The 20,776-nt window shown below is 45.4% G+C and overlaps 1 protein-coding gene across 3 annotated transcripts; it reads right to left on the bottom strand.

Annotated features, from left to right (window-relative positions):
• Window positions 1-254: 254 nt before the first annotated feature.
• On the bottom strand, window positions 255-18,957 carry PPP4R3B (protein phosphatase 4 regulatory subunit 3B). 3 transcript variants are annotated; one of them, XM_079297957.1, is made up of 16 exons: window positions 18,539-18,957; window positions 17,267-17,322; window positions 12,328-12,426; window positions 11,272-11,892; window positions 8,430-8,507; window positions 8,162-8,278; window positions 7,454-7,570; window positions 6,965-7,096; window positions 6,455-6,557; window positions 5,826-5,867; window positions 5,408-5,566; window positions 5,080-5,249; window positions 4,392-4,531; window positions 3,821-4,005; window positions 3,157-3,359; window positions 255-1,906 (listed from the first exon to the last, which is right to left on the bottom strand). In XM_079297957.1, the coding sequence occupies exons 1-16, from the start codon at window positions 18,678-18,680 to the stop codon at window positions 1,811-1,813; spliced, it is 2,460 nt and encodes an 819-aa protein (XP_079154083.1). In that variant the 5' UTR covers window positions 18,681-18,957; the 3' UTR covers window positions 255-1,810. The 3 variants fall into 3 exon arrangements, with proteins under 3 accessions (XP_079154083.1, XP_079154085.1, XP_079154084.1); XM_079297959.1 differs by having other exon boundaries at window positions 1,721-1,906; window positions 3,157-3,281; XM_079297958.1 differs by having other exon boundaries at window positions 1,721-1,906; window positions 18,558-18,881.
• Between the last annotated feature and the right edge of the window lie 1,819 nt (window positions 18,958-20,776).

Below are 20,776 nucleotides of genomic sequence, written 5' to 3'. Positions count from 1 at the left end.
GGTGCTGCAGCTTCTCTGCCCTGGCAAACACTTGCTTGGCTCTGGAGCTGTTCCCTCAGAGTGCTGTGCTGGGTGACCACTGTCCCCAGGGCCATCAGAGCACCTGTGTCTTGCTTACACACAGGGAAGAGCTCACCCCTTCCCTCTGGGATTCCATCCTTGGAAACCTGCATGGATAACTAACCTTAAACAACATCCACAGTGAAAAGCCTGAGTTCACTTACCATGTGTAACAAACCAAACAAAAGCAGTAATTATGGAATTACAGGGTCACATTTTAATTCCTGAATTTTACAGTTCAGCATTAATATCACCACATGTATACAAATGGTGTAAAACAAGTACAGTGGTATCTTTAATACAAAATAAACTTCTGTTTTATGGAAAAAACTATACTTCATATCTACACAGACAGCCCATCTTTTTCCAAACAAGAGCTAAAATTAAAACTAACTACAAAAATCTCCAAAACAGAGAAACTGCTTCAGTTTAAACTATTCCAGGAGAAATGGACCCATAACACATATTACAAGAGTGATCTATGTGGTGGATTGCAGCTGGTTCCATCTTGAACATCTCTGACACAGTCGCTGGGAAATCTCCTCTCGCTGAGTTATGATCTCAGATCACATATGGGCAAACTAACATTGAAATATTTACAGTTCATGTGCTGCTCTTGAAAAGAAAACCTGGACTGTTTGCCACCTTGCCATGAACTCCCCTATTCCTGTCACAGCTCACTCACCTCTGTGGAATGTGCTTTTGTGTTTAAAAAGCAGCTTTGTCCCACCCCCAGCTTCAGGTGCTCCTTGTGGATTCTGCCTCCAAGCCCTCAAGGTGTCCTCTTGGTCCAAACTGACTTTGGTGTTAAATGCTGCTCAGCCCATCACTAGGAGAAACTCTTGAGTGTTTCTTATTCCCACCTCAACCATGCAATTTCAGCTCCCAAACAGGGAGGCAGCCCTTGGAACACCACTGGAATTTGGGCTCTTCCCAAGCTGGAGCCAACAGCTGAGGGATGTCCCCACCATGACACAAGCAGCTCCTGGGAAGCCACTGCTCCTTGGCATAGATATCTCTGGACGTCTTACTGACAAAACAAGCTCAACTTTCCATTTTGAATCCAGCTTCCATTCTCTCCTCTTGGAAAATACAAATTAAAACTTCTTTGAACTGTTTTAAACAACTCAACATGCACTATAACTGCAGTGCCCCTCCCTCCAACCATGAGAAATGCAGTTTAGTTGGTAATAAATGGTCCCAAAATATGGATTGTTCTTATGCAAACGGAGTTAGTTTTCCCTTAAAACTTTTTTAAAAGAGGCATTGCTAAAAGAACACAACTGACAGCACCATTACAAAATTAAGATTACTGGGTTCAAAATTTAAGCTTGAATTTTTTTCCTAGTTCTGTTAAACACTGGGGAAACCCTGCAATATTTTAAAAAAGTTACCATACCTTTCCCTCCCCCTTTCCCTCCCGACACCTGAGACTTTCCTTGCTGAGAAGCCATCATCCAGGTTCTGAGAATACTAACCCACCTTTTTTTTTTTTTAAATTTTTCTTTTTTTTGACAGCCTGAATGGCAGACTCCTTACTTTCTAGAAAGACATTAAGTTCCTTGGAAGCTTTGTGTTTACAGAACTAACCCTTTCTAGCTGATACACCGAGTTTCTTTTGCTACTCCTTGTATTATCTTATATACTCATGGGAGAAAGCTTTCTGAATCAGATTCTTTTTAGCTCTTAAAACAGTTGCAGCATTTGAAACCCCATAATAAAAGTTCTTATTCCAAACTTTTGGTTTCTTTTATGAACCCAGACGAGGTCTTTTCCTTGGAGATGTCTCCTCCTCTTCATCATCATCTTCATCATCAGGATAATCCACTAGCCCAACTAGACTTCCCTGCCAATTAGAAAAAGGGAATTTTTATATTGAAGTGCAAATTTTGAACAAAACCTCCAGCCAACTTGTCCAGGGCACACCAGCCTTTGGCATTCCAAGTTCCATTTGTCTGGAAAATGGGTTTGAACCTCAAGCTGCAAAATGTCCTGGAGCTCTCTCACTCCTCTGGGTCTGGACTGAGGATTGTTTAAAAACCACTTTCAGCCCAGCAGGACAGATGAACTCCAGTGTGCAGGCTGCCCTTCCTCTGGCTGCTCAGCCTCAGGGTGGGCAGTCAGTCCCTGCCACACTTTCTGCAGCTGCTCAGGAGCTCAGTGTGAGGATTCCAACAATACATGGCTGAGTCAGGCACCACAGAGGGGTCACTCACTGCATTTGTCTCCTCAGTAATTCCCAGCCAATGGGGCTCTAACAGAGTTCCCAAACCCCCAATTTCCTTTGTACATCAGATACACAGAGCAGGAACAAAAAGCAGCAGCAGTGAAATGATGCACAGGATGTGGGATGAGACTGTGCCCACCAGATTCCAGCAGAGCCCAGCCCCACTGAGACCCCAGAGCAGTGAGGGATTCCCTGCAGGACTCAGGGTGAATTCCCCAGCCCAGCCCCACTGATTGCAGTGAGGGATTCCCTGGGGGCTCAGGGTGAATTCCCCAGCTCAGCCCCACTCATTGCAGTGAGGGATTCCCTGCAGGGCTCAGGGTGAATTCCCCAGCCCAGCCCCACCCAGAGCAGTGAGGGATTCCCTGCAGGGCTCAGTGAATTCCCCAGCTCAGCCCCACTGATTGCAGTGAGGGATTCCCTGCAGAGCTCAGGGTGAATTCCCCAGCCCAGCCCCACTGATTGCAGTGAGGGATTCCCTGCAGGGCTCAGGGTGAATTCCCCAGCCCAGTCCCACTGATTGCAGTGAGGGATTCCCTGGGGGCTCAGGGTGAATTCCCCAGCCCAGCCCCACTGATTGCAGTGAGGGATTCCCTGCAGGGCTCAGGGTGAATTCCCCAGCTCAGCCCCACCCAGAGCAGTGAGGGATTCCCTGCAGGACTCAGGGTGAATTCCCCAGCCCAGCCCCACTCATTGCAGTGAGCAGGGCTCAGTGAATTCCCCAGCTCAGCCCCACTGATTGCAGTGAGGGGTTCCCTGCAGGGCTCAGTGAATTCCCCAGCCCAGCCCCACCCTGCAGGGCTCAGTGAATTCCCCAGCCCAGCCCTGCTGCCCACAGCTGTGTGTGTGTGTGCCCCCAGCTCTCCCACCTTGGGGGCCGGCAGTGCTGGGCTCAGGGCCGTGCTCTTGGAGGAGGAGCCGTTGGAGCTCGCTGGTGATGTCTGAGCTGCCACAGATTTGCTGTTTGCACCGTTCGCACCGTTGGCTGCGCTGGCTGAGTGGGAAAAAGTGAATTTGAATCCCCCAGCTGAAGTCCTTTTTGGAAGATTCTCTTTGTCTTCACTCTCCTTAGCTGAGGGACAAACATTGTCACACTTAGGTATCAGCTGCACAGCAAGGAGTACAATCCACATCACAGTGCAATCGCAGGGCCAGAGCCAGCAGGTATTGTGGTTCCAATTCTGCTGCAATTCTCAGTTCCCCAACCAAGCCCATCCTGAGCCCAGCAGCAAACTGAGCAGGGCCTGGATGCTGAGGGCACGGGGACACGGCTCACCTGGAGCACACAGGAACAATCAAAGTCCTGCTTTTGAACAGCACTTAAACCAGATGCGTGCTCCGAGCAGTTTAACTCGTTACTTTAATCCTAAACTGGCTTGCAAAGACACTCATGGATCTCATGACTCAATTACATGGAATACCCTGTACTGCTGCTGGAGGTACAGAGCACAAACCACGGGTTAGTTTAGCTGACACTCCACGTATCTGCCATGGAGCACTTCCAGTGCCAACAAGCTCAAACGGAGTAAATACCTTTTTTAGTTTCCATAAATTTCTCATAGCTATCAGGAAAATCATCCTCCTGTTTTGACTTCTCAACTGGAGGTACAACAGCTTCGCCTTCTTCCTCTTCATCTTCATTGAACCACATCTCTTCATCCTCCTCCAAGGCTCTGGCATCCCTGCGGAATCTATTGCTACGCAATATGGATGGGACACTGTAAGAGACACACAGGGATTCCAGCTTGGCTGCTGCTTCAGGATCAGAAACACCTGCCAGAGCTTTAGAGGGAATTCAGGCAATGCAGCTCCAGCTCTCCCCTCGCCCCAAGACTCACACACGCCCCAGCTGATGGTGAGCCAGACTGAACCCCAAATCAGAGTGACAGAGCATTGTTCTGCTCTTCTCAAGCTGAGAGCTTTCTGGCCAACATCAGCTCTACTACACATGGCCACAGGAAAGGCACATGGGGCTTTCCTCTAATCTGAGGAGTTTTCACCAAGAATAAAACCCAACCCCAGTCCCATGGGACTGCTGTCCTCTGGGAAGGAGAAAAGCAAGAGCAGGCCCTGCCAGGCTCAGAGCACACAAACTGGGCCCTACCTGTTCAGCTTCTGGCTTTGTCGGTCCTTCTCCTGCTCATATTTTGTCTTCAGTCCCTTGAATGTTTGAACATACTCAATAGATTCAAGTGCATTGTAGAAGTTTTCAACTATGTGTGCAATAAGGGACTTAATATCTTCCTGCAAAAGAACAAAACAGGATTTCAGCCTGAAATGGGCACAGGCAGAAGTCCAGAAAGCTTTTGAGTTTAGTTTGGAAAGTAACTGATTTCTTGCCCAGAGCTAAAGCATTATTGTACAATATTATATAATTGTGAAGCATGAAATCAGATTTATCCTTAATAAAAAGAGATGAGATCGAGTAATAATTATTAGGCTTCCCACAGAAACAGACAATGGACCCAGCAGTGCCCCAACTGCATTTGTGATACTTCTGTCAAACAAAGACATTTTTATGTAGGAGAGCTGTGCCCTGTCCTCAGCAACTGCAGCAGCTCATGTGGAACTTTCTGGGCATTTCCCCTCTACCAAGTCTCTCACTATATCAGACAAATCCTACTAATTCCTAACACTGCTGGAAAAGACAGCAGCTACCATAACCTACAACTAAAAGCCACCCTTCACTTTCCCAGACCACAGAGATTTCCTCACACGAGGCCCTGCAGCAGCTCAGGAGCTGCTGGAATTCCTGGTTCTCCAAGGAGCTGGAAGAGCTGCAGCTCACTCACCACTCGGATGAACTCGAAGAGCTCGATCACAGCCGAGTTGAGCAGGTTGTAGCGGGTGCCGTTGTCCAGCAGGGCGTTGATGACCGGCTCAAAGAGATTCCCCTTGGTGATGTAGCGGTTATAGAACTCATCCTTCAGCCCAATGATCCTCCTCATGAAGCGAAGAGCACCTGTGGGCACAACAGCTCAGAGTTAATAGTCACACCTGGTGTTAGCCACAGGAAGGTGCACCCCAAACCCAGAGCATTCCCACACAATTCCAAGCTCAACCTTCCACACGCTGCACACAGTGCCTGGAGTAAGGAAATCACAACAGCTCCATACTCACACAAGGCCAGAAAGGTGTGTTTTGAATTCATCAAGACCAGTACTCTTCTTAGCAAATCTTTGTTCATAATGTAATTCTTGATGTGATACGTGTGGTGTTCCACACAAAAAGTAAGCAGCTCCAAAATTAAGGCAAGTAGTTGTGCTGTTTGGTAATTATCTGCAAGAAAAATGAACAACTTAAACTTCCAGTAGCAAGACTGACTAGAGAAAAAAAAAAAAACCAAAAACAAACCACTAAAAAACATTAAAATGTCCCATCAGCTTCTGGTCCATCTCAAGCAAAGCCCCTGCATCTATTTCAGTAAAAAGTATTAAATAAAATATAGGCACACCTAGCTATATTTTTTTTCTTTTAAAATAGAATACCATACACAGCACACACAACAAGTTTCAAAACAAAGTCAATTCAGACTTACCAGGACAAATTGTATTACTCTTAGTGGATCCAACTACTGCATCTGATAAAGAGAAAATAAAAACAAAAATCAGAACAAGTTTCTCAAAGCACTGTCAAGATTTAAAAGATGGGGATAAACAATCAATTCTAGATTTTTCATCAGATCAAAGGTTTGTGAGCTACAGGGACATAAACATATAGCAAGAATGCAGTCAGGTGAGATTTCTGTATTTAATTAACTTACAAAGTTTTAAATCCATCTAGGTAAAAATGTGTAACCTAAAACTTAGGAATATGATATAGAATAAAAGCACCAATCCTAAATTTTTCAAACAATGCATTAAAATGAGTACTAAGGCTATTTTAAAAGTTTTTTTTTTTTAATAAAATAAAACCTTTTTTTTTTTTTACTTAACATTTGAGACCTACAGACACCGTTCTTTACAGGAACTATTTTAAAAAAGCAATTAACTAATGTATATTAGCATGATTAACATAAAGGAAGTGCACTTCCATAAAGCACAGCACAAAGCTGCAGCAGCACCCAGAGTTGCAGGAAGATCAGCTGCAGCTGATCCCTGGAATGTGCATGTGGAAAAGGGAATGTGCTTTTCTCAGCTGGAGAAAGGAAATGGAAATATTCAGTACCTTTTTCACATTTATCTTCTGATGTATTGGCCAGAAGCGGCGCAGTGAGAACGTGCATACAATGGTTGTAGAAGAAATTGAGAAATTCACTCTTTTCTGTTTTCTGAAACAAAAATAACTGTATTAAACACTGGGATTTTAAATAACAAAGAACAGTAACACAGGAAACAGCCCCCACACAATTCTACTGGCTCCTACAGGTCTGCCTGTATATCTATCTGCTGGGCTGCAGGACTGTCTTTGCTCAAGGAAAATTGGATTTTGCATTTTGGGACAACTAACCAAGCTCACCATCACCAAAAAAACCCCACCATGCAAACATCTGATGAAAAAACCACCAACAACTCAAAGTTTGACAAAACTTTTTTAATAAACACCTGCCCAATGCCCCAAAATGGAAACGTTACACTTATTTTTGCCTTGTTTAAACTGATTATCAGAGCAAACCCATGAATGTCAGTTTGCAGCTCTGCTGAGCAGTGCAGTACCTGTACCCCCACACCTCCTTACATTGGCTGTGGCCAGCATGTTCTCTGGGTCAATCAGAGTCCTCAGCAGCCCCATGAGCTGAACAGCTCCCCCCAGCTCCGGATCCGTGTCGCAGATCATCTGCTCAATCACCACGTTGATGAGGAGGATGTCCTGCAGCAAAATCCCAAACAAACACACCACCCAGCAATCAGACAATTTCAAGTGCAGAAAGTAATTTCCATAGCCTCTGTATCCTCTGTAATTTTTCCAAGACAAATTTAAATGAAACTGAAGATTTGAGAGCTGCATTTGGATACAGAGATTCTGGCGAGCACACCCTCTACACCTACAACCCCTGTTAGTCAGATTTCCAAAACTGTCAGCTCATGTACCACCAACAGGCTCAGAAATGTTTGTGTATTAAATCCACTTTTTCCTGTATTTCTAGAGGTTTGTTTTACTGTTTGGTTTGTTCTTGCCTGCCCAAAGACTGGCACACTCAGCAAACTGCAAACCACTGTGACTTACATCATCACTCTGCTGGGCCTCTTGCATCACAAATTCTCGGACCATGGATGGGCTAAATTCTACTAGATAAGAAAATATATCTGTAGCAGCAGATCTAACTTGCAGATCATCCATTCCCTAATGAAGAGAGAAACTGATTAGCAAGAAGAAATTAAGTTGGTATTTTTTATCAAGTAAAGCTACAAACCATAGGTAGCTTTAAGTTTTGAGAATGTCTCAGTACAAGAGTTTCTACGAGAAACACAGTAATAGGGTTAGACAAAAACAATAAACCAGCAAAATTAATTGCAATGCTCAGGCAGCAACAGCTGCTCAGAGAGGAGTGAAAGAAATTCCATTTTCCCACTGCTGATTAGGACAGATTAATCTGCTAACGACAGGATTACGGGATCTTTCGGGAGGAACCAGCCAACAGTTCAAGATTATCTAAAAATACTTCTCTGGTCCTGGGCCAGCAACAACCACAACAACAATCCAGCTGCCACTGCACAGAGAGCCTCTGCCAGTTTTTCCAGCCCCGTGTCCCAAGGCCTGTGCTGCCCACGGGCTCACACAGAGTCACAATGCCCAGAGCAGCAGGGTCAGGCCCCGCTCAGCTCCCACTGCCAGCACAGCCACACTGACACACAGGGGCTCAGCAGGGCCAAACCTGCTTCAGTGGCTGTGCCTCTTCTCCTTGCCTTAAAATCAGCTTGAGGTTTCACTCACCATTACAATTTCAAGAGCTGGAAGAATTCCCAGCTTTGCCAACGTTTTGAAAAACGCGTCTCTGTTCTGAGGTTGTAACGTCTGAGAAAAGGCGCAGAATTCCTTGAAGAAGTTCACCTGGTGCACAGGGAAAAAAATGACAGGTGTGAAAAAAAACTCTTTGAAAGGATGAAACAGAGTTTGTGCAGAGTTCGTGTGCTGGCTGAATCTCCAGAAATCCCTCAGTGAGTGCAGAAGTTTCCCTGTTTCTCCTCCATCCCTCACTTACCAGTTCACACCGTTTGTCATCGTCTGTAGCTTCATCTGTCAATTGTGCAAAAACTTCTGATAAAAACTTCTCGTCTTCCTGTGCAACACACAAAAGGAACACACCTTACACAGAGCCTCTGGAAAACAACTTCATCCTTACAGCATCCAGCCCTGCAGAAATTCCAGCTCTGCATCCAGTGCATCCCAAAGAAGACAAGGGCCAGAGCACACATCCAGCAGGATCTTTCCCAGGGCATCGTTTCAGCACTCCCTCTGAGCAGCAGCAGCAGCTCCAGGACAGCAGAGCCAGGTGAAGCTCAGCTCACTGATGGTCCCTAAAACTGCAACTGCAAAGTGCCAGCCAAGGGACAACTTTGCAGCCATGACCCCATTACCATACTCACAACAACACCTCTCCCACTTGCACATGCTCTGCTCTGCCAAGCTGGGAAACTTCATGGGCTACTACTACTGGTTTTTCATATTCACATCCTCTGTTACCAAGAGGTAACCAATATCATTAAATATATCCAGGACAACACCTCACTCCTTGCAAAGCATTTCAGTCACCCCATAAGATGAAGAGGCACCCAAAAATCAGGGTGAGCACCAGCATCTCTCAAGGGTTTGGGCACTTCCTGCCCTTTGATTATTCTGCACTCTTTCACACTGAAAACAGTGTTGGCAATCTCTCAAACTCAAATGTTTCTGTTACCTTTTAAAAACATTGTAAATCTGACAGCAAACAGTAACATGCTACAGTTTTACAAAATTTTGCATGACTGTACCAATTCAACTCAATAAATTTGTGCATTGAACAAAACCAAACAGAACAGCAGCATTCCAATAATACATGAACTTTACACTGCATGACACAGTGTGCTTACCTCTCCATTTTGCTGAGTGCTGTCACTAAAATCTCTGTGCTTTATTAGAGTCACTTAATACAGAGTTTTTAGAGTCACAGCAATGCCAGCCAAAGACTGGCAAACGTTTTCCTGACAATTTTAAGATGTGGGGATAGAAGTGCTTCACAAACAAAGGATACCTGGAACCAACATCACAGGGAATGCAACACACACAGATTTAGCAGTTTATTTTAAGCTTTGCTGGCTTAAACAGCTTAATTAAGCCTGTTACAAATAAAACCCCAAACCATAGTACAGTCCAAGGCAGACAGAGTAGAAAAGCCCTGCTGCAGAACACCTGAGCACAGAAACACCTCCAGCTTGCCTGAGCTGCTGCTGTGTCCTGGAGCAGGGGATGGATGGAGGCTCCCTGCAGCAGCACTGGGATCTAGGGCTCCATGGCACATAGAAAGGAGCTCTGCCAACACAATCTGCTGCTCCTCTAAACTGCCTCCTCCAGGGAGCTTTGCCACTCTATTTAGGGTAACAGGACGTCCCATGTGCTCCCCAAACCCAAAGGAGCTTTACAGTTCTTGTGCCCAACAAGCTGATTTACACCACAGCCTCTGAAAGCAGCCCTGGGTCTGAGGTCCCCACTACCAGGGAATTTTCCTCAAGTGTGCTACAACATCTTTTCCACGTGTGCTTTCTGCTCAACCTGCAATTCTCAAGGACCAACATGATCTGTAAATCACCACATTTCTCAGTTACAGACTTTTGAACAAGCAGGCAAAGGAACTGTCAGAGGATTTCAGAACCTCCTGCAAGGTAACAGCAAATCAGAGTTCTCTCTTACTGCACCATTAAATACTCAGTGCTGTACAGCTTCAATGAAAAATAGAGAGCTCTATAGACTTAAAAATCTCTAAATGCCAACAGGACTGTGGCCTCAGGAGCATAATAGTGAATTTATTTTTAGTTTTTGAAAATATATGCAAAGAATTTAAAGGAGAATCTCTGTTTAACACAAAGCCATTCATTTTGCAAGAGGGAATGAATTTTTTGTTTCTTTCTGCTATTGAGCCACAAAGAAAATAGCAGAAAGAAGCCAAATAGCATACTCATGCAATTCTCTGGTTTTATTTTCCAGTCCTCTATTGAACTCTTTATCAAATTTCATCCATATCTGAACTCATCAGCATATTCCATATGGATATTCTATGTCTCCAGTGCCCCTTTCTTTCCACCATTTTTACTCCCTTCCTCTTCTCCTCAACTCTTGGTGTTTCACAGAGGCTCTCCACACTCACTTCAAGAGGTCTGTGATGTATCCTACACAAATGCACCATTTTTGGACACAGATAAACACAACAAAGCCATTTGGGTAGAGTTTGCATAAAACAGCACCAGCTGAAAAGCCCAAAATGCCATAAATTCATCTCAGCTCTTTGTTGAGATTCCTTTCAGGGTCTCAACCACCTTGGAGCCTCTTCTGACTACAAAGTGTGCAGGACAGCTTTTCATGAAGTGGCAGTTTGGTTATTTATTAGCTATTAGATCTGGATATCAGCATGAAAAAAACCCCAGCAACTAACTACTTCATTTTTAGAACAATACAAACATTTGAAATTAGTACCATGGTCCAACAGCAATGGTTCTGAACATGCTCTTTCAAATCACAGATCCAGAATTTGTTACAAAAACAGCACAATGGCCCTAATACACAATACAACAAGTTGCCTGTTCCCTGAATACCTACACAAATTTGACCAAAAGCTGTATGTTGCTTGGGAATCAAGGAGAAAAATCTTCAGTTTTATGACCCATTAAAAAATATTAATACACTCACCTGAAATGGACCTTTCCAAAATACAAAATCACAGCTATCAGAGAGGAGGGGAAGCATTCAAAACACTGTGCAAATGATGTGTGTGATTAACTGTAATCCATTCTGAAACTATATCTACATCTATCTGCACACAATCCATCTAGACCATACGAAAAACCACTTACCTGCAACATACTGACAATCTCAACTTTGTTGAAGAAAATAAAGGAAGTGAGGGTAGAAAGAAAATTCTCTTCAAAAACAGATGGTGTCGGCAAGATGATGTCCTGAATATACTGTACCCTGTAAGTCTGGTGGATTTTTTGCCTGAGTTCAGAGTCTGTAATAGGAATAACCTCCTTAAATTTTGCTGTTTTGGTCAAGAACTCCCTGTGCCGTTTTGGCTGAGCCAAAGAAGGATCGTACTCGAGGCATCCGACCACATCCATAATACACTCATCAGAGAACATCACCTCAAACAGAGTTGCTTTGTTGAGGAACAAAATCCCTCTGATAATTTCATACAAGTGATGCAAGCCCTCGGTGTTCTCTAAATTCTCACAGACTTGGAAAAGCTGCAGCAGTTTTTTGATGTAGCCTTCATTCTCCAAGGCCAGGGCCAGCTTTTCCCTACGGATGGGTGAGGAAAGAACAGAGGTAACTAGATCAGCAATCTCTTCAAGTTTGTTGAGTTCACAAGTAGGAAGGTCAATCAGAGGACTGGTTTCAGGCATTTCCTCTATGTGCTCCTCTTCTGACTCAATAAGGTCCTGCGTGACTTCCACTGAAGGATCCTTGCCCTGAACCTGAGGGAAGAGAGCACAGTTACTGCCTGATCCCAAAATGTACCCAAAGTGAGCAGGTCACTAACTGAAACAACAACAGGGTGTCCCCAGGCAGCTCTGGCTCCTCACAGCAGTTCCACTGCTCTCCACAAGCTGCTTCCTGAGCCAGCTGGGAGAGGGACAATTAAAACATGGAGCTCTGGCAGTCCCTTTTTAATAAACACAACCACACAAACACCACCCCCCCCTCCCCAAACACCTGAGTCCCACCATTGCAATGATTTTTCAAAAGCCTGACATTCAATTAGGAAAAGAACAACTGGTGCAGTTTAAGATCTTGCACAGAAAAGAACAATGATTTGTTTACAAGCAGGTTTAAAAAGGATGCACAAACACATCAAGTCAAACAAGACACTAAAATACCTGGAAAAACCAGCATGTTTCAATTTACTGTACCTGGCAGATTTTCTCCCAAATTTCATCACAGCCAGCTTTTTCTTGAAAACTCAGTGCTAAATCATAGTTCTCTGCTTCTGACCAAACAATCAGGGTGTCCTGTTTGAGGTAAAACCAAGAAAGTAATTGTTTCTGAAACAGGTCTGCACTGCATATTAATCTCTATTCCTCTACAGCCAATGTCTACAGAATAAATCATTTTAATTAAAGCTACACTTGTCAAAAAAAGAACATAAAACATCTGTTCTAACATAGGGAATACCAACTTTAACCCTTGTTATTTTATGACCCCTACCTTACACAAACATATTTAAAAATATTATTTTTCATATTCAAGCTACTCATGATGGCATTTTTCTGCAAGATACATTTCTTGAGCCAACAGTCTTGAAATGGGGATGCACACATTAGATTAAGAAAACCTACAGTATAACAGGTTAAGTATTTACATATTTAGGAAGGTAGAAACAAATCCCCTAGGATTTCAGGTTTCCCTTCAGAAAATGCTTAAGACAACCCTAGATAAACTGTAGCTAATGGTCAAATATCCCTTTCTGAATTAAAAACCATACAGCCTGAACAAGACAAAACTCCTAAGTTCTTACTAAAGTTACAACTTTAAAACTTCAAGCCTAAGTTATTTTCATTTGAGCCAGGTTTTCCTTCTCTGTTACTACTGTCTCCATCAATTCAATTTGTTAATTTGCACAGCAGGTCTGGAAGTTTCAATGGAATTTCTGAACAGGCTGAAATGGTTTTTGAAGAGGTTTTATTAGAGCACTTGCTGCTGTCCTGTAAGGAATGCAATCCTGCACTTTAGAGTGGTTGTGGTTTAACCAAGGAAGTACCACACAGCTGCTCACTCACTCCTTCCCACCACTGGGATGGGAAGGAGCATCAGGACAAGGTGAAAGTTCTGTTTCAAAAACGAAATAAAGTAAAACATAATGAGTAATTATAATAGTTAGAGCAAAAAAAGGGAGGTGAAGAGAGGAATAAAGCCTGACAGGTAAATGATGCTCAGCACCACCTGAGCAGTGAGTGGCCCCTCCTGGCTGCCCCCCCAGTTTCCCCACTGTCCCTGTTATCCCAGGGTGGGGAATGTCCCTCTGCCAGCCCAGCTGTCCTGGCCATGCTCCCTCCAGCTCCTGCTGCAGCTCCTCAGTGCCAGAGCACAGGGAGCTCAGCAGTCCTTGACTGGAGGTAAGCACAGCTCAGCAACAGCTAAACCAGCCCTGTGCTATCAATTCTCACCTAAATCCAAACCACAGCACTGCACCAGCTGCTGGGATCAAAATCAACTCTATCCCAGACAAAAGCAGGACAACAGTTCCCCATCCTACAGCAAACTCATCTTCATATCAAAATATCCTCTCTGCTAACTCTCTAGTCTGTTTGATGAGCTCCAGCAAAATGGTTCAGCATTCCAAGTTTGTTGACTTCCTGAACTGTTAACACAGCTTTTTTAAATACTGAAGTGCTTTTTAAACACTTGCTCAATGGTCATTAAGGAAATTTAATTTCCATATTTACAATGTTCAATATTTACCACACAACTTATCAAGGCTTGTGCATCACTTTTAGTGAACACAAAATATAAAGAGTGGTATTTTTAAGCTCAGCAAGGAAACCCAAAGAAACACCTGATGATATTCTTTGGGAAGCTTTGGGGCAGTAAGGTTTAAACAGACCTTTGGCAATGCAGTTATCTGGGCTACCACAGGTGAGGAAGCACTCAGGAGTGAGTGAGGGGACTGACATGTGGGAAGGATGCTGGAATGGGACAGTAGGTTCCCTCTCCCATCAGCAGTTATTTGGAAAACACACATCTGGCTCAACAAACCATCTCAGCTGCTACAACTATCACTGGAACATGAATGAACATCAGCAGCACTCATTCTTCAGTTCATTCCTCCAGCAATCCTAATCCCTCAGTATCCACAGGGAGTGGTATCTTAGGGGTTCTGTCTTTGCCCTTTTTTTTTTTTTTTGAAAATGAAGTTCAGAATAACATCATATCACAGTTGACAAATGCCTACCAATAGATCTACTTCCTTCTCCCTAAACAATCTCAGGCCACACTAAAAACAATGGAATTTGCACAGGCCCTTTTTTTTCCCCCCCTTTCTTACTAATTTTTACACATTCCTTTAGAGAAACAAAATTTCCCTGTTGTGGAAAGAATGGAGTCCAATGCACTGTGGTTTCAGCACTGTTGTGAGTTGATTATTTATATTAGACTTACACTTTTCTCCTGAAGAGACAAATATTAAACAATTTTATGGCTGCTACAGAATTCCAAATCTGAAATGTTTCTCTTGAAACATTCTGTGCAAGTGCTGATGCCCTGACACTGAAAAATCAAAGCACTCCCAGGTAAGCTGAGCCCCAGAGGTGCTTCACTGAACAAAGAAGGACACACACATTCAGCAGCCCTATTCATAGCTCAGGATGATTCAAATAAGAGAATTAATGCAGGAACTTAAAATGACTCCAGGCACCCAGGGACTGCAGTCAAAAATTTGTGAAGATTCTCGAGTTACTGAATGGTACTGGTTACAATCTGCACTGCCCACACAAAGCACAAGTTATATAAGCTTTTCCAAAAATATTTCAGAAAGACTGAAAGATGGTTTCAACAGAAAATAATTGTCCAATACCAATATAAGACATGCTCATCTGGCACACACTTCCTGCATGACCTCAGACAACCCACAGAGAGCACAGACAGACAGACAGACACCTTCCAGGCCTGGCTCTACCTCCCACCTGCTTAGAGACCATGCTGCTCCATCCACGAGTTACAGCAACGTTCCTGAACTCACTCAAGCACCACATAAGGACAAGGAAGATTAATTCTGAACAAAAACTGACACTCATGGCAGTTCAAACCCTTGTGCAGTGCTGGTGCTGCTTTGCACAGGGTCTGCTGCTCCAGCTCTCCCTGCTCCTGCACAGGGAAGCAGGTGGGGAACACGTGCTGATCAAAACCAATCCAGAGGGAAGACATGTTTCCACTGACTCAGTCCCACCTGCCACACGGTAAGGTGAAGGCTCCTGCTGGCATCACACGGGGTGAAGAAGCCTCTGGCAACTGCTCTAACAGCACCCCTGCCAGTCTGTGAAATCCCCACCACCAGGAACTCCTATTTTGCCTGGAGCAAAGAGCTCTGTTCTCACACTTGGGCAAAAGACAGGATCTGCACACGAGCTTCATGTCAGAGCTGCAAACAGCACACCCAAAGGACAGGCAGCACCACAAGGCTGCACTCCCAGCAAGGATTTCTGCAGCACCTCCACGGACTTGCTCTTCTGTAACCTCAAGCAGAGGCTGAAACAACAAACGGGTGTGGTGCCAACACTCAAAACTCCTGCCAGAGCCTTCAGAATCCATCTGACCCTGCCCACAATTAAGCGTTAAGTACCCTCTAAGTCCACCCAGGTCATTTACATGAGGACAGATGTGGAGGCAGGGCACCGTTTCTTTTCCAGCTGCACCACCCTGCAGCTTTCCCCAAATCCAAGACCATGGAGGACAATGCTCGGTGTCAACCAAAAACTGCACGAGGTTATACCAATCCTAAAGAGTGAGCAGTGAAGAAAACCCTGTCTGCCACACGGACACAAAAGCATTAGTGTCAGAAATAAAAGCCAGCCAAAATAAAACTCGTGTTTTTCCTAAACTATGATCTACCCTTTCCACAAGAAAAATGGTAACAAAAGCTACTTGAGTCACTTGAAACTTTGCTACCAATAAAGTAAAAAAAGGCCTACAATAATCAGTTGTATTTTCAGGAAACAGGGTGTGAAAGGAAGCATTTTCAAACTTTAAAGCAACAAAATCTGCATTAGCATTCCACTACATATAGTTTTGCTGTAGTAAACAGGAAGCAGTTGGAGACTCTGCAGAGCTCCTGAAGGAAAGCCCACAGGCACCCATCCCTCACCAGGGAACAGCAGGAACCACAAACAGCCCCTGGAAAAGCTGCCCAAAACCCCTCTCGCTCCAGACCTGAAACGAGCCAAACAACCCTCAGCAGATAACAAAGTCTCTTTCTCCAATTGTTACTCAGTAACTTGTCATTAAAACAAATCCCTCAAAGATGTGACTTAAGAAGAACAAAATTACTATTTTCTAGTGCTGAAACACTTCTGGATACCACAGTGATAAAAAACAGTATCAAACGCTGAATGAAAGGAACAGAGTCTCCACTGTAGAACAAAGGAAGAGAAAAAACTCCAGAAAACCCATGAGAACAATGCAGGCAGAGACATCAAAAATTCATGCTGAAAAGGGGAAAACAATAAATGCAAGAAGAGATTCAGTAAGCTGATATTTTTCAGTGGATGAAGTAAAAATAACCTATTAGCAACTACCAAAGTTTTACTTCTGTGTCTTGCAGGAGGTTTACCCCAAGAAAAGATAACTCTCACCATGGCTTGTGGCCTTACCTAGGCCAACAGGAGCTTTTTAAATAAAAATAAAAACTAAATAGCAAAAACAAAGAAGAGCCACAAAGACAAATTCCTTTGTGCAATTTCCAGAAAAAGAACTCAAAAAATGAATCAATAAATAAATACACTTCAACACAGCTGGCCAAAGTTCCACGTTTCCAATGATATTTCCTATAATGATTTTAAATATTTATCCAAATTGCATATATTATCTTCAAAGCCTGAAGTCCAAAATGTATTTTTCTAAAAATTAATATTAACGTGAGGATTTTCTAGAAATCCACATATAAATTTCTAGAATGTGAAGTGTTTAGCACCCACAGGCTTCTAAGCAAGTTTTTCACCTCTATAAAAAAAACACCATCAACAATTCCATGTCATCCTGCTTTTCCTTCTTTTTCCTGAAAAATGCAATTGCTCTGAGCACAAAACAATTCCACAGCATCAGCAACCAGAGAAAGTAAAGCCTAGCAGTAATACTTGCCTGCTGTTTTTGATATGCAGTATTTGGATTTATCTTCGATTCTAACAGTAGTGAACCTGAAAAAGGTATGAAGAGACATTTACTGAATCCAACAAAACAAATATCTCCACACATCTCACACCACTGCCCACGTGCCAGCCAGCAGACTCTCAGCTTAATCCAAATCTCACAGAAAATCCACAAGAACCGCCTCCTTTAAATATAATTTCCTAAAATAAGCCAAGTAAGAACAAAATTCAACAGGAATATCTCTATTAAAATGAATTTTTCTCTTCTAATCTAGTCCAAAAGCCACCGTAGCACTCTTTTCTCCTGAAATTTGGTGCAAGAACCAGCCTGTTTAGGGGTGTTTTAGGCCAACTATACAAATTCCAGCAGGTAACTGTGCTGGCCAGCATAAAAATGTTTTTGCCCAGAGAAGCCACGTGGGGCCACTTGCTTTTATTCCCTTCAGCTGCCCTTCAGAAGTGAATCACGCAGCTACTATAAAGGCAGGGACTTTATCTTGTGTATGCAAGTAGTGTATGTCTCCTGGCAACAGCTCCCGAGCAATTTATACCACTCTTAGGTGGTTTATTTAGCACATTAGCACCTGTCGGCTGCCAAAGTGGGGAGCACGTTCATCCCCCCGCTATAAAAGACCCTTTGAGGCGACTTTAAAGTGTAATAAAACACAACCAGCGAAGTCCTGAGGAGAACAAGAGCAACAAACAAACAACTTTTTTTTTTTTTTTTTTCAGCAGTAAGAAAGGGAGGAAAAGAGCCCCCCAAAAGCAAAGGAGAACAAGATGTCCTCACGTGTCACAGCATGGGCTGGGGTAACTGCATGGAGTGAGTCAGGGAGGTTTAGGATGGATATTATGGAAATAAAGGTTCTTTTTTCCCAGAGGTGCTGGCAGTGCCCAGGGGATGGGCAGGGCTGCCAGAGCTCCAGGAGCATTTGGACACTGCTCCCAGGGATGCACAGGGTGGGATTGTCGGGAAGGAGCTGCACTGATGATCCTGATGGGATCCAGCCCAGCACATTCCGTAATTCCACGAGGGGAAAAGTCCAGGATCACGGTAGCAAACGCTGCTGTGGCCTGTGGGGTAAGGAAACTTCACCCGAGCCGCAAAACAAGGGAAGGCACAGAGGGTGGAAATAATAATAATAATAATAATAATAACAGCAACAATAATGCCCTGGGGTGTCCGGGGGAGGGCACCCCAGCCCGGCCCGGCCATGGCGGGGCTGAGGGGAAGGGGCCCGGGCGGCCCCGGCCACGCTCTCACCGTCCGACTCGGCGCGCACCAGCAGCGACATCCCCTTCAGCCGCTCCACGTAGCTGGAGGAGACGTGCCCGGTGCCCCTGTCGTCCCATTGCCGATCCTCGTTGAGCGTGTAGACCTTCACCCGCCGGCGGGTGTCCGACATGGTGCAGCCCCGGGCCCGCTCCGCCTCCGCGGGGGCGATGGTGCGGGGAGCAAGCGGGGCGGCCGGGCCGCTCAGGGGCACCGCGGGGCCTTCAGCGCGCCGCTTCCCATGGCGAGTCGGCGCCCGGGCCTCGCTGGCGCCGCTCCGCCTCGGCAGCTACCACAGCGCCGCCGCCATCTTGTAACCCGGCTCGGGCCGCCTTTCTCTTCCTCCCCGCCCGGGCACGGGCTCCCCTCGCAGGGGCTACGGCGGCCGCCCGCTGCCGCCGCGCCGCCGACGGGACGGCGGCCGCAGGGCGGGGCGCGGGGCGGGGCGGGGCCGCCGCTGCTCACGGCCCCGGGCGGCGCCGAGGCGGCAACCGGGAGGGGCGGACAAAATGGCGGCGGCCCTCACGCACAGGGGGTGTGGGCGCACCGCTGCCTTTTAACGCCCAAAGCGTGTAAAGGGGGGAACGGCGCGCGCGTTCCCCCGAAAAACGTGATTTTTCTTTTATTTTGTGTTTCTTTTTAAAGGCTGTTCTAAAAGCTGGTGCCACCGCGGACGAAACTCACGCCTCCCCCCTCACGGCACAGAGAGTGCCACCCACCGCCGTCACACAAAATGACGGGCGAGCTCCAGGCCAGGGTAAATTTAAACAGCACACGCAACCGGGAGAGAGTTTCAGTTTTTAGGAAGAAAAGGAGTCTCCAGCATCACAAAACGGCAGAAAGGTTAGTGAGCGGCGTCTCCTTACACAACAGCCATACTGTGACATGCGGTCTGTGCCTGCTTTGTACATCCTCACAGGAAGCTCGAAAGATAAACTGAGGTTAAAGCTTCAAAAATGAGAGAAACCTGTTTAATCAGCCCTTACACACAGCACAAGACCATTTACCAAGCACTTAGTTTTCCACACTAAACACCATCTACACGTTTCCTCTGTACTAGCAATAAAAAAACACTACACCTCCGTGCTTGTGCGGAAATAGGGGAAAAGCACCCAGAGCGGGCGGGGAGCGAAGCGGCGTGAACAGCGGGGCCAGGGAAGGGTTGGGGTGTCTCCATCCCAAATTTTAGGCTGTGGAGGGGAGGCAGGCGCTGCTCCCGGGGCCAGGGAAGGTTTGGGGTGTCTCCATCCCAAATTTTAGGCTGTGGAGGGGAGGCAGGCGCTGCTCCCGGGGCCAGGGCGTGCCCCGTTCCCAGCCACGGCCCGTGTCGCCTCTCGGGAAGCGGCCGCGCCGGTCTGGCTCTGACTCACACCATGGCCCTGCTCCGCTCCCGGCCCGCAGAGCACAGAGCAACGCAGGGAAATGTTTCCAACAAACCGAGCAGCTCCAAGCAGCTATGGGCAACTTCTCCAGCGTTCTCTGGGCAGATTCAGATAACTCAAGGTGTAAGTAACATTCGAGTCTCAGCTTTTGGGCTGGTGTTCATTGTAGCAGACTCATCGTTCAGTCACCAAAATGCACCTCTGAGAATTATCATCTACTTATATTTAGCTGCATGGGAGCACGCTTTGGGACATGTGCATCCTTATGGATAAGTGAGTCAGTAGCTATAAAAAGATCATGCTTCAAGTGATTTCAAAACTCTGTCACACGAACCAGTTTTACAGTCAGGTTCTACACCAGCCTTCCTTGCTACATTTTAGTGCCTTTCCTCACAAGGTTTTACACACCGAGTATATTTCTACTTTAGAGAAAGCCCATTAAAAAAAAACAAAGACACAAAAAGAAACACAAACCCCAATGGCCACAGCGTATTTCTGCCTCAGGACATCTGCTCCTGGTGAACTCTGCCTCCCCTCTGCACAACTTCTGTGCGTGCTTTTTAGCTCTTCAAACCAAATGCACAAAAATAAAAGCATGACTTCTACTCATGATTAAATGCAGCACTTCTCAGGATATATAAAACAGCAAGAAACCACAGCAGAGTACTGCCATGGGCACCCACAAGCAGCAAGGGAAGTCTGGGGGCTTTGCCTGGACAAGACACAATACTTGCCCCAACAAATGTTACAGTCTGGATTTAAATCCAGGCTAAGACCAGGAAAGCATCCTGCTCCTTAAGAAAGCAAAGCAACATTTTCCACTGTGGTGTTGCACCTGCCAGCAGCT

The sequence above is a fragment of the Erithacus rubecula genome (assembly GCF_903797595.1).
Source record: "Erithacus rubecula genome assembly, chromosome: 2".
In the NCBI taxonomy this organism is placed as follows: Eukaryota; Metazoa; Chordata; class Aves; order Passeriformes; family Muscicapidae; genus Erithacus; species Erithacus rubecula.
Note: the sequence above shows the minus strand (reverse complement) of the source record. Positions and strands in the feature narration are given on the sequence as shown.

What these genes read in the sequence shown, in the direction of transcription:
- PPP4R3B (XM_079297957.1), bottom strand. Translation starts at nt 18,680, where the DNA reads ATGTCGGACACCCGCCGGCGGGTGAAGGTCTACACGCTCAACGAGGAT. An exon ending in TTTGGGAGAAAATCTGCCAG is followed by an intron (nt 11,893 to 12,327) that starts GTACAGTAAATT and finishes CTCTTCCCTCAG; the next exon opens with GTTCAGGGCAAGGATCCTTC. An exon ending in GAGTAATACAATTTGTCCTG is followed by an intron (nt 5,567 to 5,825) that starts GTAAGTCTGAAT and finishes TTTTTCTTGCAG; the next exon opens with ATAATTACCAAACAGCACAA.